The sequence below is a fragment of the Rhinopithecus bieti genome, unplaced genomic scaffold, assembly GCF_001698545.2.
Source record: "Rhinopithecus bieti isolate Rb0 unplaced genomic scaffold, ASM169854v2 scaffold_15143, whole genome shotgun sequence".
Taxonomy (NCBI): Eukaryota; Metazoa; Chordata; class Mammalia; order Primates; family Cercopithecidae; genus Rhinopithecus; species Rhinopithecus bieti.
Genome location: NW_016808091.1, coordinates 1,725,227 through 1,752,257, shown reverse-complemented (window position 1 = coordinate 1,752,257; position 27,031 = coordinate 1,725,227). Strand labels below are relative to the sequence as shown.

General features: G+C 48.3%; 1 protein-coding gene across 2 annotated transcripts in view; it reads left to right on the top strand.

Annotated features, from left to right (window-relative positions):
* Positions 1–27,031, top strand: part of DRGX (dorsal root ganglia homeobox) — a 77,545-nt gene that overhangs the window by 26,285 nt on the left and 24,229 nt on the right. For both annotated transcript variants that reach the window (XM_017885546.1, XM_017885545.1), the window contains 3 exons: positions 19,107–19,221; positions 23,362–23,459; positions 24,383–24,484. In XM_017885546.1, the coding sequence (XP_017741035.1) occupies positions 19,188–19,221; positions 23,362–23,459; positions 24,383–24,484 (234 nt within the window). In that variant the 5' untranslated portion in view covers positions 19,107–19,187. The remainder of the gene's footprint in view (positions 1–19,106; positions 19,222–23,361; positions 23,460–24,382; positions 24,485–27,031) is intronic.

Genomic DNA, 27,031 nt, shown 5'->3' with positions numbered 1-27,031 from the left:
AGAATGGTTTCCGGCTACATTCATGTCCCTGCAAAGGACATGAATTCATCCGTTTTTATCCCTGCATAATATTCCATGGTGTTTATGTGCCACATTTTCTTTACCCAGTCTATCATTGATGGGTAATTGGGTTGGTGCCAAATCTTTGCTATTGTGAATAGTGCCGCAATAAACATACGTGTACATGTGTCTTTGTAGTAGAATAATTTATAATCCTTTGGGTATATACCCAGTAGTGGGATGGCTGGGTCATATGGTACATCTAGTTCTAGATCCTTGAGGAATTGCCATACTGTTTTCCATAATGGTTGAACTAGTTTACAATCCCACCAACAGTGTAAAAGTGTTCCTATTTCTCCACATCCTCTCCAACACCTGTTGTTTCCTGACTTCTTAATGATTGCCATTCTAACTGGTGTGAGATGGTATCTCATTGTGGTTTTGATTTGCATTTCTCTGATGGCGAGTGGGAACTCAAGTTTATAATGGCAATCAGGGATATTGTTCTCTGGGTTCCTACTTTGCGGTATGGGATGTTAGATTGCACAAATTGGACATTTTTTTCTGTTGCTAATATTCAAAGGTAAAATGTTTATTGGGGTTGTCTTTCCATTGCAAATGTGCACTGGCTTGGAAGCAATGACTTGATCATTCAGTTTGTCTGAAGGGGAATTGGTAGGTACAGTCATGTGTTGATTAATGATGGGGATACATTCTGAGAAATGAATCATTAGGTGATTTTGTTGTTGTGTGAACATCATTGAGTGTACTTACACAGACCTCGATGATACAGCCTACTACACACCCAGGCTACACACTTGTACAGCTTTGCTCTCCTGAGTACAGCAAGTGGTTGTAACACAATGGTAAATATCTGTGTCTCTAACCATATCTAAACATAGAAGAGGTGCAGTAAAAATATGGTATTAGGGTGGGCTCAGTGTCTTATGCCCTGTAAGCCCAGCACTTTGGGAGGCTGAGGCAGGTGGATGGCTTTGAGATTAGCTTGGCAACATAGCAAGACCCCATCTCTACCGAAAAAAAAAATGAGCTAGACATAGTGTTGCACACCTGTAGTCCTAGCTACTTGGGAGGCTGGGTGGGAGAATCACTTGAGCCCTAAGCTGGAGTCAATTTGGTTCCTCTCATGTGGAGTTGAATCAATTGTCATTTATACCAAGTCATATGAATTTAATGTTCTCAGCAGGCCCAGGAGATTTATACCATTATTATTACTATTATACAGCTAGAAAGACGAAGGTACAAAAAGGTCACTAAGCTGGTAAGAGCCCGAGCCAGAGTTTGAATCCAGGCAGTGTGGCTGCAGGCGTCCTGTTTAGCTCCTACCCATTTGGCACCTGGTGCAGAGTTAACATGGGGTGGCACACAGCTCAGTGCCTGACTTCTGGTTGTGTTACTTGTGGCCATGAGGCAAGGAAAAGGTGGGACCACCTGGAAGGCAGGAGTCGTTCTTGGTTGGCCAGTAAAGCTTTGCCTGTGAGGCCAGGAGTGGTGTGCAAGGACTGGGGCACAGGCAGAGGGAGCTGGGGTGCAGGGCAGGGTCAAGTGCGGATGGTCATACTGAACCCCCTCTGATGCTCTCCACTGCTGTGCAGCTGCCCTTGGGGCTGTAGCATCTGCCCCAGTGGGAGCCATCTCCAGACATCACCCCCAGCCAGCCCGGATGTCTGAGGAGTGTGAGACACAAAGTGGACTTCCGGAACATTGGCTGAGTCTTCCTGCCACCCACCAAGCTACAAAGTCAATTACTGCAAGGGTCAGTGTGTCTTCCCAGTGGGCCACAAGAACAATGCCTCCCATCACACCTCCCTCGTGTCCTTCCTCTCTCACTTCAAGTGAACCCTGACATCTCCAACTCATCTTATGTCCCCACCAAGCTCCACTCCACCAGACTCCTTTACTTGGACTCACAGAAGACGGTCGTGCTGAGGCAGTGTGCAAACATGGCACTGGAGAGTGTGGCTGTGGTGACAGTCTCACCCTGGCATGAACTTCTCTTGACTTTTCATAACTGCTGAGTAGGGTGAGCAGTGAGAATGGTGTGGGAAGAAATGATATCCACTTGGGAGCTCAGAGCACCAGATCTCATTTAATGATGACATTGAGGTCCCTGTGTGATCTTGGGTGAGGTGTAGATTCTCCCTAAGCCTCAGTTTATCCATCCTGGAATTGTGCTAGCTGAGTGGAGGTATGGGGGCCAGTTTAGGCGGGACTGTTGCCTCCTGTATTATTCTATTCCATAAAAACTTACAGCTGGGTCCCCAGGGCAACACTGGCCCAGCACAGAGACAGCCCTTGGTATTTATTGAATTAATAATGAATGGATCAGAGGTTTCTCTTGTCATTCTTTTTCTTTTTAAGTTTTTTTTTCCACTTAAAGCCCAGTGTCATCATATCTAGCTATTCCTCTCACAAGGCTATGTCCTGTTTTTAAGACAGGAGGAAGAGTTTTATAGCTTTATTGCCTTCCCCAACCTCCTTCCCAGCTTAGGTACAGAAGTCCTGGTTAAGGGCGGAACATAAACTCTCCTGGCTGGCTGACTGGGAGATGGTGGAATTGGTCAGCTTTAGCAGGTGATCAGCAGTGGAATTTATAAAGCTTAGGGAAGCAGGTCACTGGCAGAGCTGAGACCCTGCACAGCTGGAGGCCAGTGGCACCTGTGTTTCTGTACCACTGGGACAGAGTGGTGGAGGGAAAAACCTTTTTAATCTTCACTCTTCTTGACCACCCCCCTGGAGCCCAAGTGAGAGCATTTGAGATCTAATGAAATCAGAACAAGAGCCCTGCCATGCCAGTAAGCTACCACTCTCAATCAGGTAGTGGAAAGAGGACAATTTCCTGTCATCTATTGTGGATGTGTGGTACTGCTTAGATTAAAATGAAACAAACCTATCCATCCATCCTTCCATCCATCCATCCTTCCATCCATCCATCCATCCATCCATCCATCCATCCATCCATCTATCCATCCAAATTATGGTGAAGACATTGAAGATGATGTTTATAGCAAGATGTTCAACAACATTGTTTGATTCAAAAAGCTGATCACAGAAGTCTTCACAATATGATCCTATTTTTGTTTACAACTATTTGCATAGAATAAACACCAGACAGAAATACATTACAGTCAACACTAGAAAGCTTTTCTCTTGTTAGTGAGATCTTGTGTGGTTTTTATTTTCTTCTTATTTAGCTATGTTTTCTACATTTTCTTCAGTGAAGATATATTAATTTTATTTGAAAGAAAAAACCCAACTGATTTAAAAAGAGAGCAGATGTGTTCTGTGTGTTCTTTGGATCTGACTGGGAGATGGGGTGTCCACGGCGGGAAGGTGGGGAGAGCCAGGCAGGGGCATCTTCAGGCTTCACTTGCCAGGTACTGGTGGGCTCCTACCTGGCATGAATGAGGTTCTGGTGACCTCTGAGGCCTCACCCAACTCAGGGTTCCTAGATCAGCCTAAGGTGCCATTCAAGGACAGCCTCTTGGTGCCCTGCAGACCTAAGGTGTGGAGAGGTGAAGGCAGTCCCATCCCAGCCCTCCGTGAACCGAGGATATGTTCAAAGTCCCACATTTGGACCTGGCTCTGTCCCTGGCCACCTATCTGTGTGACCTTAGGAAAATTCCCTCACCTCTGTGAGTGGCAGCCTTCTCATCTGCGAAGAATGGAGAATACCACATCTCTTAAAGGGTTTTTGGGGGAATAAATGGCACAGTAAGCAAATAGAAAGCAAGAGACACTCCTCCCTAGTGAGGAGATGAGATAAACACTAGTTCACGTAAAAGCCAGCCAAGAAGATTGTGTAGGGCTGGGATGGGGGCACCCGGGAGCTGATTTTGCCAGCCCTCCTTTGCAGTGCCCAGGCCTGGCAGAGAGCTGGTGTTAGGAACATGTCTGCTACTTAATGAAGATGAGGGGGAGGTAACAGGACCGCAGGAATGAATCTATAAAAGCACAGGCTGCTGGCAGCAGCAAAATGGGAATAAACTCCTTAGTGCACCTGCGGAGCCTGCTGTCCCATCACTACGCAGGTGCCCCACAGCAGGACAGCCCTGGGAACGCCTGGAACCCTCTGGCCTGGCAACAGTTTGTTGACTGAATAGATGGCAGCATGTGCAAGACCCACTTTCTTCCAATAATCCCAGGACCATAATTAGGAGTCAGATCAGCCCACTGCTCGCCTCAGCTCCCCTCTGGTTTTTTGTGCGCCCAGGACCAATCCCAGGCTGAGCCAGGGAATCCCAGAGAGGGGAGTCTGCCACTTCTTCCTGGGGCTCTCTGGGCTCTCTATGGTCAAGGGCAGTGAGTGAGGAGCCTGATGTGGGCCTGCAGAGCCCAGCTTCACTTGTGGCAGTCTCAAAGGTCCTTCCACCTTGTCTGCTGTTGGCATAGCCTCCCCCAGTCCTACTGTCTAGTGCTCCTTTGATAATGGTGAATTCTGGAAGGAGCCCCACCTGCAGACCTGGGGAGGGCCACAGGATTTAGAAGACTTTCTGAGAAAACACACAGATGAAGTCCAGCTGTGCTGCTGGATGCGCTCCTGAACTGTGTGGCTTTCTTACAGATTTCTTTCCGCCTTCTTCCTTCTTTGGTGTCCCAGGGTTGTTTCGTCCTCCCCTAGTCCCTTCCTAAGTAGAAACAAAGACTCAAAAGAGCCAGGAGCTGAATGCAAGGCAGGAATAAAATGAGGCTGAAAAGCCAGGGATGCAGGAGGGCAGCAAGGAGGAGGGCCCCTGGGGGGCAGATGAGTGAGACGGGCCCTCCTGGGGGCTGGCAAGGAGGGGGTCTCTCTTCTTGGGTAGCCAGAGAATCAGTGCTGTGTGCTACCTTGCCCAACTGGTGGAGCTCTGATGTTCCTGCCGCAGGGACCTTGTGGGAGAATGGGGCCTTGGGGGCTGAATCTCACCCTCACCAAGACTAAAAGGGCCAAGGAAGTTGAGATTGTCATGTGAGTGGACACACAGCCACTGCCACACAAGAAACTAGGAAAAACATCTGTGTCATCGATGACAAATGGAAGATGAAAGCCTTATGACATTAAAAGCTCTCACAAGTCATGAACCTTTCAATAAGAAAACAAGCAGAGAAGAGAAAGTCCCCCCACCTTGCCCCGGCACAAACAACTTAAAAGAAATACAATATAGTCGATATACGTACGATAAACTGTTTTAGCCTGTAAAAACGGAAAAAAGAAAAAACCCTGAGATAAAACAAAATGACTTTTTGTGTGGCTTGTCAAAGCCTGGCACCTGGCATGTGGGGAACTTCCACCATCCACAAGGTCCCTGGGTTTTGGATTGCTCTCCAGGAGGGCGGACATCCTGCCCCGGTGGTGGGCTCAGAGCCAAAGGCAAGGCGGATAAATAAGTGATGGGATTTCTGGGCACAGAGAGGCAGCTGGGATTACGGTAAATGAAACCTGAACATTGAGGCTCCCACTCACCACTGGCCCTGCACAGGTGGATACTCCAAATGATCTCCTTTTGTGCACCCTCACTATAGTTTCATTATGGTCCATTAAACAGCAATAATTAAAACAAAATATATTGGATTTGTTTATCCTGGACTTTGCAAGGAAATGAGATTTGCAATTGTGTTGGTGCACAGTTGAGGACTACAGGACTTGTAATTAGTAGGGCAATTAAGGAGATGTTGCCTTTTTACTGCGATGGTGTACTTCTCAGGGATAATGAACTCTCCTGTTGGAGGGGAGTCTGGCTGGGGGTAGCCACGGGGACCAGGGGCTGCCTATTGCTGGTCCAGCCAGTGGGGGAGCTGGGGCTCATTTATGTAACAAAATGCTGCATGCCAGATGCTGTTCTAGAAGCCAGGGTGCACTGTGGAGCTTGCATGTGAGCACCCAGATAGACACCAAGCATGTGCCAATAAAGCATTCGAGAAGGACTTAACAGCTAAGCAGGAAACCAAAGCAGGAATAAAGGTAGAGAGTGGTGGGGATGAGAAACGGGATTCTATCGTCTCAGAAGTCTTCTCTTAAAGAGATGACTTTAAGCCGAGATTGGGATGAAGTGAGGGTAGAGTCTTGAAGGCCACCCAGGGGCAGCTTTCCAGACAAGGGGAAGGGCAAGGACTGGTGGGAAGGTGGGTGATGGTGTCTGGCCAGGCTGGGGTGGGAACTGGGTACAGACAGGAAGGGTTTTTTTCCCCGATTGCCCCTGGTGTGATGCAGAGTGTGAGGACACCCCAGTGACCTCTTGCTCTCTACCCCGTGACACAGAGGGCAGATCTTATCCCCACTAATTTGTTCAATAAAGGCCCTCTCGGCCGGGCGCGGTGGCTCAAGCCTGTAATCCCAGCACTTTGGGAGGCCGAGACGGGCGGATCACGAGGTCAGCAGATCGGGACCATCCTGGCTAACACGGTGAAACCCCGTCTCTACTAAAAAATACAAAAAACTAGCCGGGCGAGGTGGCGGGCGCCTGTAGTCCCAGCTACTCAGGAGGCTGAGGCTGGAGAATGGCGGAAACCCGGGAGGCGGAGCTGGCAGTGAGCTAAGACCCGGCCACTGCACTCCAGCCCGGCCGACAGACCAAGACTCTATCTCAAAAAAAAAAAAAAAAAAAAAAAAAAAAAAGCCCTCTCTCCAGGCTGTGTACCTCAGCTGGAGGCAGAGGCACCTGGGAGGGCATATTCTTGAGTTGGAGTTCATTTTGAGGTCCAGGGCACATCTCCAGCTTTACCTGTGGTTTCCACTTAAAAGAGAAGGGGTGCCCGGCTCCTGTGGGGCTAGGGAGGTAGAATGAACTCCATCATCTGTCCCTTCATCCATCTATTTGTTCATTCCTCCTTCCTCTTTCCTCCTTCCATCCACCCACCTATCCTTCCATTCTCCAACCAGCAGGCATTTGCAATTTCTGAGACCCCAGGCTTTTCCAGGGCCTTAGTAGGAGCAGGAACACCCAGATAGATCGGTCCTGGCTCCTGCTATCCACGTGAAGCTGTCTCTCCAGTGGAAAAGGAGCTACTCTGCAGTTTGGTGCCACCTGGTGGCAGCTGTTGGCTCTGGCTGAAATCAGTGAGGATGATTCTGGGCTGGGTAGCTCTGTGCAACTTCAGGACAGCAGCAGCTGTTTCAGAAAGTACCAAGTGGGTTAATGCCTCTTCTCATCCCAGTCTGAGGAAGTTGAGCTGGGAGAATGCTGGGAAGGCAGAGACCCCTCCCTGCCGTCACTTCCCTTTTCCCACGATTGGTGGCAGGTTACCTGGTTTCCCACTGTTTACCGTGTTCTCCCTTGGAAGCAGTGGTTTCTACTCTGAATTTACATTTGTATGGAGTGTAAAGTTCTGTTCAGTGACCCAGAAAGTATGGTCACTGAGGAGTTTCTCTGTAGGGCTGTAGGCAGAGAGTCCCATCTGTTGCAGACAGCCGTCTGAGACTGTGGGTGGAGCCAAGTGGGTGCAGGGGAGGCTCTGAGGACCACCATATGCCACATGCTAGATGACCCTGCCTGGGAGAAACAGCCAGCGGCCTTGACCTTGACATCTTTACTATCTGAACTTGTGAGTATCTTTTTTCCTGGCCACGGAAAACAGACCCCTGACCTGATGCCTGATTGTCCTAGGACCTGCCTCTACAGCCTTCCGGCTCCACCCCAGAGACATTTGACCGTGGGCTACCTGCTTATGACCTCTTCCTCCAGCCAGCCTCTTTATTGAAGCATCTATCTGGAGGCTCAGGGCTTCCCTACAGACCTCTGTCCCTGGCCTGGGTCCTCACAAAAATGTCCAACATCTCAGGCCGTCCCTGAGACCCTGCCTGGCTCTAACTTTGCCACCACTGACTAGAGTGGCTGACTAGAGGCCTGTGGGATTTGCATGATGAATGTAGTTTTCCACTTGGGGCTATGCTCGTGGGTGTTTCACCATCCACAAGGATGGGCCACTTGGTTAAGGAGGGAACGTTGAAGGGTGCTCAAGGTGGACGTGAAGCTGAAGAGAAAAATACTTGCATGCCACTGGTCACGGATGGGCTTTCACAGAAATGGGAAGCAGTGTGAGTAAATTGAGGCATCTGCAATATGCTTATTCTTTGATCAAATCATTTATCTACTGAAAGTTTAAGAAAATAACGAAAATTAGCCCAGCGAATTTTTGTATTTTTCGCACAGATGGGGTTTTGCCATGTTATCCAGGCTGGTCTTGAACTCCTGGGCCTGCCTTAGCCTCCCAAAGTGCTGGGACTACAGGCATGAGCCACCACTCACTGCTAGTTTTAGTTTTTTGTCTTATGTGCTTCCTTAAAATTTTTTTAAACATTTAATTCATTGATTGATTGATTTTCCTTTAGACAACTTTTTCTGAAGAGCATAATAAAAGGAAAGTCAGCCATAAACAAAACACTTAAAAAAATCCATTCAGGGATTGTAAGTTCAGCTGCCTTCAGACATGAGACAGAAAGTATCCTGGTGTGAGGGGTGAGAAGTTCCAACGGACCAGGACCTCGGCCAGATGCATTCCATGCAATTGTTTTCACATTTTAGAAAATATAAAACAACACTAATACTGACACTGGCCAAACAACACAACTCTCACCCTGGCTGGACAGCCAGAAGGTGGTAACCTTTGCCCAAAGTAAGAAATGAGGGTCCCCTCTCCTTCACCCCTTCTGCATTCCTACCCCCCAAACTCCAGACACAATTTTCTGGTTAAAGGGGTGAGGCCATGAGAGCCAAGGCAGGTGCACCTGGGAGAGCCATCGCAGGGAATGGGGAATAGGCATTACTTGGACACAGCAGAGTTCAGCATAGGTGTTGCCAGACAGAGCCTGGACCTGGGTGGGGACAGGTAGGAGGAGAAGGAAAAGGAGGAAGAGGGACAGAAGGGAGGGGAGAGAGAAAGGGATGAGGAGAGAGGGAGAGGGAGTGGGAGGGAAGGGAAAGAGGAAGGGAAGGAGGGAGTGGAGGGGAGAGTAGGCAGAGAGGGTGGGAAGAAGGGAAGAGGAGGGAGAGGAGAAAGAAAAGGAGGGAGGGGAGAGAGAGAGAGAGAGGGGGGCATTTCAGGATTGAGGACAGATATGCAGATGTGGAAGGGCTACCCTGCCTCCTCTGTTTTCTGAAAGGCTGTCACACTTGCTAATCACCACCACCAGCTGTGGAAAATGTTACCATTTCATACAGCAGTTCTTCCATGACGGGAATCCTTTTGGCTTTGCAGATGGGAAAAATGACGCTCAAAAAACTAAGACAACCCAAGAGCTGGAAAGCAGCAACACGGATTTGGGACATGAAGCCCCATATCCATTCTATGACTTTGGCTGCAGCATGCGGGGAGGGTAGCCATTGGGATGGTTTGTGGGTGCAGTCAAGAGAAGCAGGCTAGGGAGAAGTGCCTTCCCACTGCTGCAGCCTTTCCAGTAAGACTGGACAGGGTGTCCACCTGGCTCGCACACCCAATGACCATGTAGGAGGTGACTCTCCAAAGGCCCTTAGCAACCTTTAGTAACAGATACTGGAAAGAAGAGACGATTGATTGTCCCTCTTTAATTAATGCGATTATTCAAGGCCTGACTTTTTCCAGAGAGCACTGAAGGACACCAGCCCAGCACTGCAGGGAGGCACTGGCTTTGTTCGCTGTCTGAGGCACTTATCTCCAAATGCTTTGTTCACGGCTATGTCCTCTGTGACTTGAAGCTGTAGATCTTGTCTTATTAATGTATGCATTGAACAGATCTTTATTTTATGCCTACTAGGTGCCAGGCACTGCTAAGCCCATGCTGACCTGCTGTTTACAGTCAGCATTTACAATCTAGTTGGGGAAATAATATTGGTAAACACACATATACGAACACACACAAATATTATATTAAAAGTTTTAAACATCATGAAGGAAATGACATCTCTTTTCTTTTGTCCCCGTGTAAGGCTGGCACGAACAGGGTTCTCAGTGAGCGTCTATTGAAGAAATGAGTGGGGAAGGGAGAAGAAGAATATGCAGGCTACAGGAGGAGCCTCCATTCTCCAGCAAAAGGGAGGCCTGGTCCTGAGCTGGGCTGGTGCGGCTAGGGAGTGAAGACGCCATGGCCACCCTGGCTGGCTGGGACTCCCTGAGCCCAAGCTGCCAGGGCTGAGGGGCTGCCTTGGACAGCTGAGGTCCCCTTCAGGGCTGCATCCAGGGGACATGCTGCCTGTTGCTGGAGGTCTTGATTTGGCAAGCTTTGTTACAATGGCTGTATGAGGCCCTCCCAATACCCCAACCTCCCCAGGTCCCCAGGTACATCTGCTGAATGTTACCTGACCACAGAACCAGGGCTGCACAGCTGTTCGAATAATGGATGAGGAGGCGGATGGATCAGTGGGCAAAGGGGCATGCCCCCTGTGTATTACCTTGTCTCTTGCCAGGCTGGTCTGTGGAGGGTGTGGGCTGACTGGTGATGGGGCTGAAAGGTGGGAATTGCCTGAGCCAGCTTTGCTTAGACAACAGGCAATTTCATGCAATGAAAATTTCTGTTGGGATCTAAGAGTACTCGGAGAGTCTGCTGTTGAGTGAGGCTGAGGCCATGGGGAGGATAGGGAGGCAGTGCCCCACCCCTGGGAAATGTGCTGAGGAGTCCCTGTTATAGCCTGGCTATGCCAGGCAAGGTGATGGCCAACCAAGTCACTAAGAGCAGAGCAGTGAGACGTTGGGGAGGGCCAGAGGGCAGTCCTGGTGAGGTGGGACCAATGTGGATGGGAGTGGGCTGGTCAGAGGGCCCTGCCGATCCAGGATTCCAAGAGCATGACAGTGAAGTCACAGCTGAGAAGTACTCACTGTGTGTGTCTTTGTGTGTATGAGAGAGTAGGAGGGAGAGAGAGAGAGGAGAGAGAGAAAGAAGGGAGGGAGAGAAAGAGAAAGGGAAAGAAAGAAGGAGAGAGAGAAAAGGAGAGAGAGAAAGAAGGAGAGAAAGGAGAGACAGAAGGGGAGAGAAAAAAGGGGAGAGAGAGAAAGGAGAGAGACAGAAAGAAGGAAGAGAAAGGAGAGAATGAGAGAGAAAGAAGGAGAGAAAGAAGAGAGGGAGAGGGAGAGGGACAGAAGGAGAGAAATAGCAAGAGAGAGAGGGAGAGAAAAAAGAGGAAGGGAGAGAGGGCTGGGAAGAGAAAGGAAGAAGTGGTGAAAGGAAGAGAGAGGGATGGGGATAGAGAAAGAGAGAAAGAAGAGAGAGTGGTGGGGAGCAGCAAGAATAACCTACTGATGCCTGGATCAAGTACTGACAGGCGGGCCTTGTCAACAGGGAGGTTTAAGAGGCCAGACTTGACCCCAAGTTCACCTGGTTGAAAACCTGTACCCCTCCTGCTGCAGCTATGTACATAATGCAAGTCTCAGAAATGGAAAAGATTCATTGTGTTTACTAATTATTCATGTAGCAAACTTACTTCATTCCTTCCATAGTCATTTCCATTAAATTCCACACATTTATCGAGCACTTAATATGGGCAATCAAATGTGCATTTTGTTTGAGGGAAGCCACGTCCTATTTAGGAGGGAGCAGCCAGGGATGTTGTGCTGGGGATCAGTAGGACTGGCCGCCAACCCTGCCTCTGCTGTTTCCAGTCCCTTCTCCATGTGCCACAGCTCCATTCAAGTCGTATGAATGCACCCAAAGAGCTTTGCACCCAAGAGCTGACCTTGAAAGCTATTTTTTTGTCTAGAGATTTATTGGTGAAATGATTTAGACTTGGAGACTGAGATCTTTCTTCTATTTCTGGTCGGTCCCAATTTGAGATTTCCTTCGATTGATTTAGGTTTCTTATTAGCAATTCATTGCTACATGTTAATAATAGCTAGACTTACCAACTAAATACTTATAAAAGTATTTTGCTTCAAGTCAGTGACTCCAGTGAGTCAATTAGAGCAGTCTTGGATGCTGGGATCTTAGAAATTGAACCTGTGGGTGTACCCGGAGGAGGTCTCCCAGACCAATGTGGGGTCCAGCCCCTCAAGATTGTCCCATTAGGAGGCTGATGGCTGATGCTTAGCCCTGTCATGACCCCTTGACAAGACTCAGGTGAGAACTCTGGGACAGAGGAGATACTGTGTCTTTGGGCTCTTCTCCATTGGAAGCTGCAGGAGAGCACATAAGGACAGGAACTCCTCCCCAGGTGGAGGTGAGCTATGTTCTCAGAGCTGCCCATCCAGAAGTTCCTCTAGGGTGGTAGAGACAAGGTCCAGTGGATCTAATACTTTTGGGTATGGTTTCCATGTGGTACCAGTTTCCTTTCCCTCTGTGTCCCCATCTCCTTCCCTAGCCAGAATCCCTAGGGGCTGGTTCCCCAGGGCTGTGAGCTCAGATCTGCATCCCCTGGCATAGCACAGAGTAGGTGCTAGATACCCGAAAGGAGGGGAGAGAAAGAAGGAGAGACAGAGGAAGGAGAGAGAGAGAGAGAGAGAGAAAGAAAGAAAGAAAGAGAGAAAGGAGAGAGACAGAGAGTGAGAGAGAAAGAAGGAGAGAGAGAAAGCAAGAAGGGAGAAGGAGAGAAGGGTTGAAATGGACTGAACGAGACCCTGAAATGCTAGAAGCTGAGGACTTGGCCTTCCTCAACACACCCCTTTCTTATCCTAACACTTGACAAAAAGTCATTATCAGTCTGAAAATAATGATAGACTCACACAGAATTTATGTCAAGGGTTGGAAAGACAGATAACTGCAGGAGCCAGGGGGGTTACACAACCTGTAGAGAGGAAAGTAGTAGGGAATAGTGAGGTATGTGACCAAGTAAAGTTGACATGCCCAATCTAAAGTCAATGGATTTAAATTTCTAAAACATTTCTATTAACTGGATAAGATGCCTTTGATCCAGCTCAAAGGACCTTTGTTTAGGTTTTCTAGCAAAATAGGTGTTTTGAGTACAGTTCAACAAACCAGGCAATTAAGTGTGAAGAACAAAAAATGGTAAGGAAGTAAGTTAAGTGTGGCAGACAGGCAAGTGCGAGCTCTCCCAAGGATGTTGTGGCTTTGGCCTGGTGGGGGACGGGGCTAATTTAGGAGACCACCAGAAGATTCAGGTGCCATCTGTAAGTTCCCAAAACAGCTCACAAGAGCATCTCTCCAGGAACGTGGCCCTAGCAGCAAGACAATAATAATAATGATAATGCCACAGTTGCAGCTGATGTTCACAGGGCAGTTGCTACGTGCTGGGCATTGTGTTCAGCACTGTCTTTAAAATTTTTTAATTTTTAAAATAGACTTTATTTTGTAGAGGAGTTTTCTATGCACTGCAGAATTGAGCAGGAAGTGCAGCGAGTTCCCATATATCCACCCCCAGCCTCCTCAACTGTTAACATTAGCACCAGAGTGGCCCATTTATTACAGTGGGTGAACCTGCATTGACATGTCATGATCACCCAGAGGCCACCATTTACATTAGGGTTCATCTTGGTGTTGTGCATTCTATGAGTTTAGACAAATGTCAAATGACGTATATCTGCCATTAAAATAGTTTTAACTGTCCTAAAAGTCCTTTAGCACTTTTTTTTTTTTTTTTTTTGATACGGTGTCTTACTCTGTCAACAGGCTGGAGTCCAGTGGCGAAATCTTGGCTCACTGCAACCTCTGCCTCCCAGGTTCAAGTGATTCTTCTACCTCAGCCTCACAAGTAATTGGGACTAGAGGCATGCACCACCACGCCCAGCTAATTTTTGTATTTTTGTTAGAGACGGGGTTTCACCATGTTGGCCAGGATGGTCTCGATCTCTAGATCTTGTGATCTGCCTACCTCGGCCTCCCAAAATGTTGGGATTACAGGCGTGAGCCACTGCACCAGGCCAGCACTGTCTTTTAATCCTCCCTCCAGCACTTGATGTGGCATTGTTGTCCCATGTCACACAATGAGACAGGGAGGTCCTGAGAGAATAAGTGACCTGCTCAAGCTCATTCTCCTGAGGACCGAAGCCTGCTTGAATGGAGGCAGAGGTGAAGACTCCTCAAGTGGTGGGCCTTCCTCCTGGGCTGTGCTCTCTTTCTTTGTGAGAATTAGGAGGCCATGGGCAACCCTCCAAGCTCTGCAGCAAACACAGGGTCAAAGGTTGAAGCTGAGCTCTGAGATCCCTGGGAACCACATGGGAATATACTTTGTCCTGTGGTCACTGAACAGTAACAGGTGAAGTTATTGGAAGTTGGCTTGCATTTGAGGAGCTACCATGTTTTATATGACAGTAGAACTAGTGAATTACAGGGAATTTTCAGGATGATAAAAATGCATGTCTATCCCTTGTTGTATATATGCATTTTCTGTTTCCAAGTCCCCAGGAAATCTGGAATTTCAATTAACTGCTATGTTCTTCACATATTCTCTCATGTTTAGCTTAGCTAAGCTAAGTTTTTTGGCAATTTCCAAAACTGCAATATAACAATAGATTTGCTGACAAGTAGAGAACATGCCATATTCACACTGAGATGTGTCCACCAGGGATTATGCTAGAGAGCCTTTAAAACATTTGTAAAAATATCAAAATGACAGCACAAATAACCTGAGCCCTTCCAAAACATATAATTAGAAATTCAGTGTGGTTTTTTCCTCCCTGATAATTTAAGTATTTTACCTGCTTTACCTTGTTGCTATGGGTTTGAGCCATGTGTACTGAAATCATTTCTGCTAAGTAAAGTTTTAAAAGGGAGGTTGTGAAAATCCCTTCTGAGCACAATTAAGATGTCAAATCCAACACATATTTTTGTATTTGGCCTCAAAAGATGAGGACAGTGGTGTCTCCAAATATTTTTCTAATTTTCCTAAAACAAACCAAACAGTAAGAAATGAATACTATGCATGGTATTTAAGACCTCAACTCGGAGCCTTCAAACCCCTACATTTTCTAAGGATTTGGAATTCTTTTCAGGAATCAATTTAAAATGATTCATAATTCAACCGAAAACAATTGAGGGCTTAGATAGACGCTCGCATTTCCAGCTTTTTATTGCTGCTCTTAGTGTTTCTGAGATGACAGTTTTCCTTTCATAGAACCAGCTTAAAATTAGAAAAATCAAACACCCGTTAGAGAAAGCAGATTTACTCTGCTATTAATTGATATAGAGATGTAAAGCTTCCATCACCTGGGCAGAAGTCTAGCGCATTCCTGCAGACAGTTGCAGTGGCTAGAACCTGGGGGGTCTGCATCCCACTCACTGGGCCTGAGTCGGAGCTGTCAGCGTTTAGGAGCCAAGCTTTGAATTTTCAGCACTAAGACATGCGACACTGGGGGAGCTGCCTCTGTAACAACATCTGCATGCCAGTCTTGAGGGGTGTGTGTTACTGTCTTCCCATTTTATTTTTAAAAACATGAACATCCTTGAAAGTTGAACTCCCCACCCTGAGCTGGCTTCTCTCTTTCCTATGGGACAGGAGGCAAATTAGCACACCCTGTTTAGCAACCAGGAAATGATTCTCGGGAATGCAGATGCTGTGGCTGCGGGTATGAGATGCGGAGACAAGGGGCACCGAGAACCCAGGATTGTGTCTCCCTACAGAGGCTGGAGGCAGCCTAGGTGAGGGCCGGGAGCGGGGGACTGTGAATCTGCTGAAATAAGACTCCCGCGGTTTTAACTTTAAATAAGCATTTCCATCCTAGTGGAAGCCCCTCTAATGTCTCCTGCAGCTTTGATTTTGGAACACGTCACATTCCTCATTAAAGCAATCACTGTTAAAACATAAAGCAACACAGGATTTATTTCTTCATTAAACTGATGATCCGTATATGAAGCCAATTAACATTATGAGTCTGGTGAACATCAAGTGTAAAGAGGTTAGAGAAAATTAAAAGCAGTCACCTTGGTCTTTAGATAAAGAAAGTACACTTTTAGATTGTAAATTATCAGAGTGTCCAAGCGGGACAGATAGGAGAATTTGGTTAATTGGAAAATGCATTTTACCGCACAAGAATTAAGGAAAAATAACCTTTTCGTTACTAAAGCCCTTTTTTAGGGGGAGGGGGACCGTAGCGAACACCTATTAGTCACCTTCTCCCAGGTGTCGGAGACATTCGGAAAAAAAGGGGGCTAGCGTCATCAAAGTTTGCTGTAGCCTTTCGTTTCTAAGGTTGTTTGGTTGGTTGTTTAGTCGCTGTTTTGCCAAGAGGAAGGAGCCCAGCCTAGCGGCTCCGAGAGAGGGGCGCCGGGCGAGGCGAGGCCGAGGGTCCCGAGCCGGCTTGGAATCCCGCGAGCTGGGTGTGTTACCGGAGCTCGGCTGGTTATCTAGCAAGGGAAGCCGCCGGACTCGCCGTGGGGGCCGCGGGATGGTTTCCGGCTGCAGCCGCCGGGTAAGAGCGGCGCGTGGGACCGCGGAGAAGGGAGTTTTGTCCCTGTTGCCAGCACTGAGTGCGTGTCCGGAGTAACTTTCGCAGGTTTGGACTGGGAGAGGATTGGGGTCGGTCCCCGGACACCTGGGGTCCGGCCGGGCGGATCCCACTCCTGAGCAGAGAGGGGCCCCGGCTGGGCCCCCGGGACCGGCTTCTTTCTCCGCAGCAGCCGGGGTGGGGAAACCGGCGCCGCTGTCCAGGGTTCTGACCTTGCCGGGAGGCTCGGCGAGCTCTCTGTCCTCAGACCCCGGACGCGCCTGTCTCGTCCCGGGGTCATCTCTGGGCCTTAATAGGAATCTGCCTCGGTCGATGTCAGGGACGGGGAGCTGAGACTGGCGTTTGGACCTCACTGGTTTCTGGGGCCAACGCAGCACCCTGCGCTGGTCTGCTGCCGCTGAGGGTTCCCGCACAGACCCCGAGGTGCGCCTGAATATCTTGGCCGGGGCGGCCCAGACGCTGTCCGCACCTCGCTTCACCGCCACCGGGCTCCCAGAGCGCACAGTCAGGGAACTGCTGCCTAGGGCAGGAGGGAACCCGAGGGGACTTTCGGCAGACCTAGGCAGCAAGAGGAGCTTCGGGCTCTTGTCAAGAGCTCCAGAGAGCAGGGGCCCTCTGAGGGAGACAGGGAGACAGACAGCGCGCGCGAGCCGGTCTCTTGACCTGGGATAAGGGAGGATCAGCGCCAGGGGCTCCCAGCCCTCTTGGCATGTCGTATGGAAGACCCTCAGCTGCCATGCCGGCCCCCGCCTGTCACCGCACCCGCCTCCGGGACCTGCCAGCTGCTCCTCCCGGGCCGGCTGCCTGGACACTCGGTGTCCGTGGCCCCGGCGTCGCTGGCGTCGCCGGCGTCGCGAGCTCTCTCCGCTCTGAACCTAGCGGGACTTTCCTGTGATTCTTTCCCCGAGGCAGAGCAGACTCTTCTCTGGAGCGACTGAGCCCAGGAAGGGCCGCTTCACTGAAATAGGTCCTGACTTGCCTCGGCCGGAGAGGGACTGGTCTTCCTCCAGGCTGTTTTCTAAGGGGCGTCGACGGCGGCCGGGACCCAGCGCTCTGTCCCGCAGCAAGATGCTCCTCGCCCAGCGCTGGTGTCCAGCGGCTGGCCTGCCAGGCCTTTTGTTTCCGAAGCGCTGTGTCTTTAAGATGAAGGCTGGATCCTGGGTCGTGCAGGGACCCGACCCACCACCTTGCCAAGGCTCCCTAACGCAGCATTAGAATGTTTATAAAATATTCAATTTATGTAGTCTGTCCAAGAAGCCATCGTCCCAAAATAAAATCAGCAGTCTAGACGGAGCACAGACACCAGAACTTATCAACAGTTGTCTGACTTGCATCTTCTGATGCATCTTGAGTGGGTCATAATACCAACTTTATTTTCAGTGGTGCATAAATTAATTACACGCATTTAATAACCAAAATATCATTATATTCCCCCTTTAATATCATAAAGGCTTTCCGCCAGGGAAGCACTTAATAGTGCAGGGGGCCGTAACGGGCTATTATCCTGGTGTAATGCTATTACAGAACCAATTATACGCCATTAGACTTGCTTTTTTTGCAGTTTATGTGATTTGATCCAATCCCGCGCCCCTGACTTGAAAATTTCAGCCCGGTACTTTAGAGTTTAATTTTCACCCAGGCAGAGAGAAGGGCGGTCTCTCTCCGTTGAGTGTCTGCCTCCGATGCATTTTAAAAGTAATTGCAAAGGGTCCCACCGCATATCATTTGCATCGAGAAGCGAACATAAATTCAGGGACCCCTTGCTGAGAACAAAATCAAACTTTCCTTTTGTATGATCGCTTGGAAAGGGAAGCCGTGTGCAAAGAGTCCCCCCAAAACCCATCCGGCGGCGACAATTAGCAGCGCTTTGTCAATTTGCAGCCCGGGAGTCGCCAGGCCTTTGACAAGGGCAGCCCAAACCAGGCGCTCGCTCTCGGAGAAAGGTTTGCCTCTGAGGGGACATGAGGTGGGGGGTGGGGCCTAGTGTATTTTCGGAAAATGTATTTTTTGGGAGTGGTGGTGGTGGTTGTTGTATCGTTCTGTTTTAAAAGAGGAAAAAACATTCCTGATGTTTGCTGAGAAATGACGGATTTTTTTTTTTAAACACCACGTGGGCCATTTGTAAGGCCCAATAGACCTATCCAAGTTACTCGCTGTAGACAGCGCTGGAAATAATCAGATTAAGGCCAATTATGCGTGAGATTATAAAGGCGAGTGCTGAGCGGCGGCGCGCGCTGCAGACAGACAGCAAGACATCTGGCCACTTCCCGAGTCACTTCTTTGGTCCTGCGGGCGCCAGCCGCGCCGAGCCCCGCCCGCCGCCAGCCAAGCAGGGCGTGCGGACCGGAGGCGGTCACGCTCCGGCCTCCTCGACCACCGCCCACCGAGGTATGCTCGGCTCCGGACCCACTCGCCAGTCCCCGAGCGCCGGGCCTTGGGGCTCGGCTGCCTTCTTGGCCTGAGCTGCAGCGCGCAGATGGCCTTGCGCGCTAGCCGGACCTGGCTGCGGGGGCCCGGGTGCAGGGCTTCTGGACGGGACCCCGGAGAGCCAGAAACTACGCCACGAGGGTTTGGTGCTGGGTCTAGGGTGAGGGCACGGCACTTCAGGAGGTGGACACACCCGAAGGACTGCCCCGTGGGGTTGCCGCTTGCGACGTGGCTGACGCCTTCCCTCCTGTCTCCCGCAGTGAGGTGAAGGCATTGGGAAGGGTTTTCCAGGAGGGGAGCGCCCCGGGTGCGCCCTAGGGCAGGGCGGGAGCGCTGGCAGAGGGAGACTTGAAGCTCTATCGCTGTTTGCTTTGCAGCCAGGCAGGAGCAACGCGCGCCGGTCCGTTCCGCTGCCACCCTCCCAGGTCTTGGCCGTCCAGCCGATCTGACAGCCGGCGATGTTTTATTTCCACTGCCCGCCACAGCTAGAGGGTAAGTAAGCGCCGCGCCCCAGGCTCTCCATGAAGCCAGAGCCGGCCAGAAAGGGCCGGAGCGGCAGCAGGGTTGGCGGGTGGCGGGGTCTCCGCCCTGCGGGGAGCGCAGCCGCCTGCCGGTGATTAGGGGTGCCCCTGTCCCCCTCCCTACACCCCACTGCAGCCTCGCTCCAGCTCCCCGCCCCGTCGCCACCTGCCTCCCACCTCCCTCCCCGCCTGGGCCAGGACGCCCCGGGCTATGCGTGCTGTGGGGACCGGCCGAATCCTCCCAGCACAGATGCTGGTGTCACGCCTCTAATTGGGGCTCCCCAACCCAGGGGGCCGCATCAATCTTTCACGGTGCTTTTGCAAACATCCCAGAAAGCGAAGGCTAGTGAGCCCGCCGCGTCCTGGCCCCGATCACGAGCTGCGCGAGGCTAGAAGGGCCCATCGCTGGGCTGCTCTCACTGGGGCCGCTGGCGAGAGCGCTGTAGGGGCCTCGTCCGCCCTGGATTCTGGGCAGCTCAATTGGCTTGCTGGCCGCCTGGCTGTCCCTGGAATCAGGTGGCCCTGCCCACCACCTGCCGGGACTGACCTAGCGTGGCTCCTTCTCTGTGACTCACTAACCCTAAATGTCGAGCATTCCCCACTCCCCAAGGCCAGAATTTCCATCTTTGAGGGTCTCCAGGCCTGAGAAGAAATTTCCCTTCAGGATCCCCAGTCTGGCTTCCGCAGTCAGTTGTTAGGGGGGTGTGGGTTGGTGAGAAGGGGACAGTTGGGACCTCCTGCATGCCCCCTGCTCAGGACCCAGGGGATCCAAGATGGGGTCTTCACATCAGGGGGCCAATTAGTAGCCATCAGGTGAGCCACACTGTGGGTTTTAATGGGGCCTTCTGCAGAGCAGCAGTCTCAGCCCTGGGGTATTGGGACTTTTGTAACCGTGGGAGTGGCATTTGGCAACCTACTCCTTTGATTTATTATTGTGGTGGGAGAATTTGGGGAGCCAAGTAGTTGTGGGAGACAAGGGGCAAGGTAAATGTTGTGAGGCCCTGGGAGACCTGAGACTTCAGGTGATACTTGTCAGTCTTGCCACAGGCTGCCCTGAACAGTGGCTGAGCCTCAGAAAGTTTGTTTTTGTTATTCTCATAAAAGCTCTTAAGAGTCCAGTAGGATTTTCTAAAGGAAGCTAATGAGGACCAGTGTTTAAGCCCTGCTAGCTCTGTCAGCATTGCTAGGAAGGGAAGGCCACACATTTGCCTGCATTTCACCTCCTTTTATCCCCAAGGTCCCATGCAGGGTGAGTTTTATGGAAGGGTGGGAGATGTGCACCCCCTGACAGTGTACCCTAGGGGTTGAGGGAGTCTCTCTTATGCTGAGGGTGCCTTCTCTGTGCATCTGAACCAGGGGTCCAGACTAATTGCCAGCTAGTTTCCCACCCTTCTGGTCAAAGTTGGGGAAGGCAGAGGTTTGGGCATTTGGCAGGTAGGGGACATTATGAATGTCTGTGTGCAGGGTGGGCTGCAGGAGTGACTTAGGGAGAGTCCTGACCTGGCCTGCCATGACCCCAGCTCTCAGCCCAGCTTAGCGGGCTTACTGTGCTCCCCACACCCTGGGCACATCCCACCTCAGTGCTGACTCTGTGATACAACCAGAAGAAGAGCAGATGGGTCTTTCAGAGTCTTTCTTCCCTTTGTAGATGTGTTTCTATGCCAGTTTTGCAGAAAGGAGTAATTTAGTTTAGTTGAGTGTTGCCGGGTGAAAGGGATCTCCTGAGAATGGAAAAGTTGAGAACAGACCTTTGGAACATGACGTAATTATAGTCTATCATCTTTTTTATTTTAATTTTTTTTTGCTAATCTAGAGAGACATAAAGAAGAAAAGACAGAAAGGCTCATAATCTTACTTGTCAGATAATTTTGCTGATGTTACATTAAAAAGTACCACTGGCACCTGGCTGAGAAGTTTGAATACAACAGAAACTTACACATTGAAAAGTAAAATCCTCCTTTTCCACTTCTTTTCCTAAAAGTATCTGTTATTTTTTTGTGATTCCGTCAAGAAAACATGATTTAATTCTCATTTATGTATTTTTAAAATACATGTTTTGCCTTATTTGCACTGAAATTATGTTGCTACATCATTCTGTACTTTGCTTTTTTCAGTTTGTAATGTATCTTGGAGATTTGTTCATGTCAATATGTATCGATCTACTGATTTCTTTTAAACTGCTGTGTAGTATTCCATTCTATGTTGTGGAGAAAGTGTCTGCTGATGGGCATTTTGGTTGTTTTCCTTTTTTTTTCAACTATGGTGTTTCCAGAAACACATTTTTTTCTATTTTGGCACACGTTACAAACATATTCAGAGATTAAATACCTGTATGTGTACTTAAATGTTTGATGGATGTTGTCAAATTACCTTCTAATAAGGCTGCACCTGATTTGTACTCCTACAAATGGTGAATGCACCTGCACATCTTATGACACTCATATCTGTAATGGGTGTCTTTATTCACTTCATTATTTCACCAAAATGTTGAAAATAATATTTCATTGTTCTGTTGTGTTTGGTTGAATTATCTTTAAGGTTTAACATTTTCATAATATCGACTATCCTACTTATGTTTAAGTAAAATAGCTATTCTCATTTTTTCTTCTTTTCTATTAGCTTGTCAATCTTTTATTAATTTGGTGAACTGTCATCCTTTTTTAGGATTCAGTTTGACATGCAGTGTTTCACTTAAAGATTCTGCATGTACACGTTGTGAGCCACTTTGGGACCATGAGGTATAAATTAGCAGACTGAGGGAAATTGTGATTGGAGATCCTCAGAGATTGTATTCCATCCTCACCAGTCAAGTGCACTGTTTCAAAAAAAGACAATTTGTTTTCATGCAAAGTAATGAAAATAAGACTGCATTGAGGCCATTCCTTTTAAGTTTCCATTGAACTGGAGAGAAATAACTGTAACTAGGGTTTTGAGGAACAATGCAATTTGGATAGGAAGATAGAAGGAGAACACTTTAGCAGAGAGTCAGGGTGTTTGGCAAAGGATGTGGCCCTGGAGGGTGAAAGAATAACTAGAAGGAACTTCCTCTAGTAGACAGAATTTTAAGAAGCCCAAAGGACTTTCAATCTTTGAGACTGAGGCCCTTCTGAGGGTCCTTGTCTGGGACAGTGTAGCTCCTGAACCCCTAATGCCGTGATTCTGAGAACAGAGCCCATAGCAGGTAAAGTATTCACTGGTTAATGGCAAGTTGCTCATTTGTTTTCCTAAGAAGCCATTGTGGACTATCAAGTAAATAGAGCACATTTGGAAAATGATCTGAATGCACGTTTGGGGCCAAACTCTGTTCTGGGTTTATAGCAAGTTTTGAAGCCTGCTGGGGAGGACAACGTCTTTCTTTTGTGGGGAAGTAGAAGCAATAGGTGCTTTATAAGGCCTGGCCAGAGGGCGGGGTGCCCTTTGAGAGTGGCCTTGTTCAAGTCTGCTTGGCATTCAGGACAGTCACTATTGGTGCAGATCTCCTGTTAATTGACATCTATATAACAGATCCACTATGGTGCTGATGAGCTGTGACCAACAGTAATTAATATTCATTTATAAACTTCTTACCTCCTTGCGTTCTGCACTTCTAGGAGAAAAGTGCTGTGAAAAGCTCTTGGTGTTTTCTTTCCTCCCCCAGCCTCTTCCCACTCCCAGATTTTAATTCTTATTTATAGAAATAAGGGAAAGTAAACTACCAGATGAGCCAAAGGGAGACACACAGGCTTCTATTAAAGGATCTGGAGTAGGGGTGAGATAAAGGCACATTGAACAGGGGTGGAGCCGGGAGCTGGAGAGCAGGTGAAGGCTCTGCCTCAAGTCAGTGACCCTTCCTGGTTCAGAGTCCAGAATTTCACAAGAATTGAACTTGGCCATCTTGGGGATTAAGGTCACCACCTGCCCTGTGTAATAGGGATAACTGGGTTTAAAGTCAGAGGTTTTGGGGACAGAGTGGAAAAGAGGGGGATTTAATAGGAGGAACAGAAAAATATCCTTTGGGACAAACAGGGCTGCTTGTCTGGTGGGTCAGGTGTGTGCCCTCTGAACTGTGTCCGGGGGCGGTCTGAGGACTGGGGCCCCTTCCAGCCCAGGCTGATCACTTTGCTCTTGGTAGGCACTGCACCCTTTGGCAACCACTCTTCGGGGGATTTTGACGACGGGTTTCTACGCAGAAAACAGCGCCGGAACCGGACGACGTTCACTCTTCAGCAGGTACCAATGCTGATTCTCCTTTCAAACATCAGCTACTTCCTACCTCCCCCAAATCAGAGTTGAGCAACTCTTCTTTGTCTTTTAAAATAAGACCAATTGATTATGTTAACTGAATCTTTCTGTTTTCTTGAACAACTTACGTGCCAAGGAATCTGTTTAAGGGAGAGTACAGATGACTAACCTTGTAATCCCAGATGAGAGAAGAAGCAACGTTCTCTCCCACTTGCCTTAGGTTGATAGTTTGGGGAACACTTCCATGTCAGCAATATCATTTGAACCTCACAGTGACCCTCTGAGGAAGGCAGGTCAGACATTCTCATTCTCAGTACAGAGATGAAAACCCAGATCCCTGGAAGTTGGCTGACTTGGACAAGGTATAGTTGCCCATAAGTGGAAGGGCTACAACTGGGACCTTGATACTGTGTTTCCCAGAGCTGGGCTCTTTCTCCTCAATCAGCCTGTGTCCCACTCTTGGAGTGAACTGGAGTGGTTGCGAAGGTGACCAAATATCCCTATGGCATTTTGTGGGATGACACCATGAGGGCTTCTGCAAGTTGTTTCTGTTCCCTGGCTTCCTATGGTGAAAGCGATACCAATTACTGTAACTGTTCATAAGGTGACCATTAGGTTTTTTTGATTCCTATGACAATACTTAAATGTAAAAGCATATAAATATTCACACCTCTCTTATTTCTACTTCTTGCCAGAGCACTGAGGTTGCCAGTAAGCTGTAGCTCCTAAGTCATCCGCGGTTGAAATTCTCATTCTGTGGGATCCTTCCAAAGAGCTCCTTTCTCCCTGTCCTTCCTTGATTTGATGTGTGAAACTGCTTCCTCACCACTCATAGGAGATTTGAAATATGCATCTGCTTCCCCTCACCTAGCCACAGCCTCTCACCAGTACATAATTTTTCCTTTTACCAGCTGGAAGCTCTCGAGGCCGTTTTTGCCCAAACACACTATCCAGATGTCTTCACCAGAGAAGAGCTCGCCATGAAAATAAACCTCACAGAAGCCAGAGTGCAGGTAAACCTTCTTTTTAATTATTTAACTGTCTAATATTAAAACTGGCAAACTTTTTTTTTGACATCATGACTGCAGAGTGCACATTTGGCCAAAGAAAGCAAATGAAGACTATCTGTCATTTTCATGATGCACTTTAATAACATCAACATAATGTGGAATATTAGATTAGGTTGATTAATCGGTCATTCATAATTAACTAGTGATAATGTTCTACACTAATTTGTCCGCGTCTCTAAGGTACTAAATTACATCAATGCACATCCATTTCCTTGCTTTGGAAAAAAAATAAAAAAAGAAAGAAAGAAAAGAGCTGAGATGCTATTCTCAAAGCAGCTCTGACCGCTCTGGGGTAAGGCCGGTCAATTGCACAGATGGGCCGCGTTTTCAGATGGGAAGCAGGGTAGGATCTGCTTTCCAGAAATTGCATCATGTCCAACTTTTCCCCTGCTCTCTGAATCTTTCAACAAAGTGGATCGGAGGAAGATGTGCAATTTAAAAATCTTGAAACAGCAAAAGTGATAGGGCTGCTTCAGAGATGAGCATGGCCCACGGTGGGCGTCTCTAAACAGGATTTCTGTTTAGCAGCTACACAGTGATTACGTTTAGGTGCACAAACCCGCCCGCCAAACCCAGCAGATGTGCTTGAGTGCGAGAGGAAGGGATTCACAGTGCTGCCTCTCTGGGCGAGCTGTTCTTTGAGCACAATTATATATTCATTTTATTTATGGGGTTTCCTCCATGCTGTTTCTGTTCTTTTTTATGTAGGGGCTTGGGGTTAAGACTATGCAAAGATCTAATTGTAGGAAATATAATAGTTTGCTTTCGGTTCCCCTGGGTCATGTTAGTATCTCTTAAAAACCAATGGCTGAAGAGAGATAATGGAATTCTGAGCAGTAAATTGGGGGTTGTAAACAAATTATTTCCCCTATAATCAGATTATGTGATCCTGATTATTAAATCTGAACATGAATCATTGGTCATATGCAGGCAAATTAAACTGATTATTATTTGGAAATGAAAATCTCCTTTGGCCAGGATACCGTCTATCCTTTCTTTTTTTAATGCCAGCTTGCCAATAGCTGCCTAAAGACTGAACTGCAAATTGAGATAAATGACACAATTATTGAGCATTCAGAAGTGGAAGATCATAACTTCTCCCTGAAAGGTGCAAGGGTAAGATAGGGGTGGTGACAATTAAAGCCGGGAATTGTTGTTCAGGCTGTTGTTGGCTATTATGCAGAGAGACAATGGCTGTGAAGCGTTTGTTTAGTGAACCTCCGTGTGGGGACATGGGCTTCGGTGGCGGGAAGGGAGATGTGTTTACATTTATACCCCTTGCTCATTCAAATATGATTAATGTTCTATAAAGCAGGGTCTTAATCGAAGCTGATGTTGTCAAACAATAACTAAATAGGGAAATAAACGACTCCATCATGCTCTTTCCTCAGAAGCAGGAGAACTGTCAGTGCAAAGTCATTAAAATATGATAATGAAAAATAGCTCAATTAAATGTTGTTATAGCTGTGACCTTCATTCAATTAAGACGCAAGAAAGTGTCTGCATTTTGCTTTGCATTTAACTGCCCTAAATTTAGAATATAGATAAAATCATTATTCAATGGTTGCTGATATGTGCAATTAAAAGCCAAGTAGATTAGAAAAGGAAGAAAGAAACCCAGTTAAAGGAGAATGAAAATTAAGAGATAGGGTGGGCCAGCCCAGCAGAGGGCTCAGCCTCAAGGACCCAGGCTCTCTCTGGGGCCAGCGTGCCAGCAGCCAGGGGAGGAGGAGAGGATGCGCTGGGGAATTGAAGGGAGGTCTCGTCAAGCATTTTTTTTTTTTTTTGTAGTCAGGAATTATCTCCCAGGAGGGGAGGGAAGAGGTTTTGCTGGAAGGAGTAAACAGAAGCAGGATTTCACTGACCTCTGGAAACTCCTTGAACCTGGGCTGCCCGGCTTCCATGAGGCTGTCCTGCAGAATATAGTTTTGGTTTCTAAGGCTTAAAGAACCCTGCACCTGACTCTAAGAACGTGCTTAGGTCAAGATGAATCACCAGCCTTTTTGTAACCTGAGGGTGATGGAGATGACATGAGTGCATGTTTACTGAGTGGTGGATGGCTATGCATCAGGCCCTGTGCTCAGTGTTTTGCAGGCATGCCAATCTTCCTAACAAGGCTTACGGGGTGGCCACAGTTATTACCCCCAAACAGTTTGAATCACAGTTCCCAGCCAAGCCAGTGGGCTTCAAACTATGGATCTGCCATTTACCACCTGGATGGCCTTAGGCAAGTTAATTAACCTCTCTGCACTTAATTTTCTCATCTGTAAAATAGGGATAGCAGGACTACTTACCTCATAGGGATGCAGTGGATTCTAAACCAGATTTACTGAGGTCCCAAATTCTATGCCATGGCTGGATCCAGAGTCAGTGTTTCTTTCCGTCCTTCCCTTTTTTCCTTCCCTCCCTTCCTTCCCTTCCTTCCCTTTTTTCCCTTCCTTCCTTCCTTCCTTCCTTCCTTCCTTCCTTCCTTCCTTCCTTCCTTCCTTC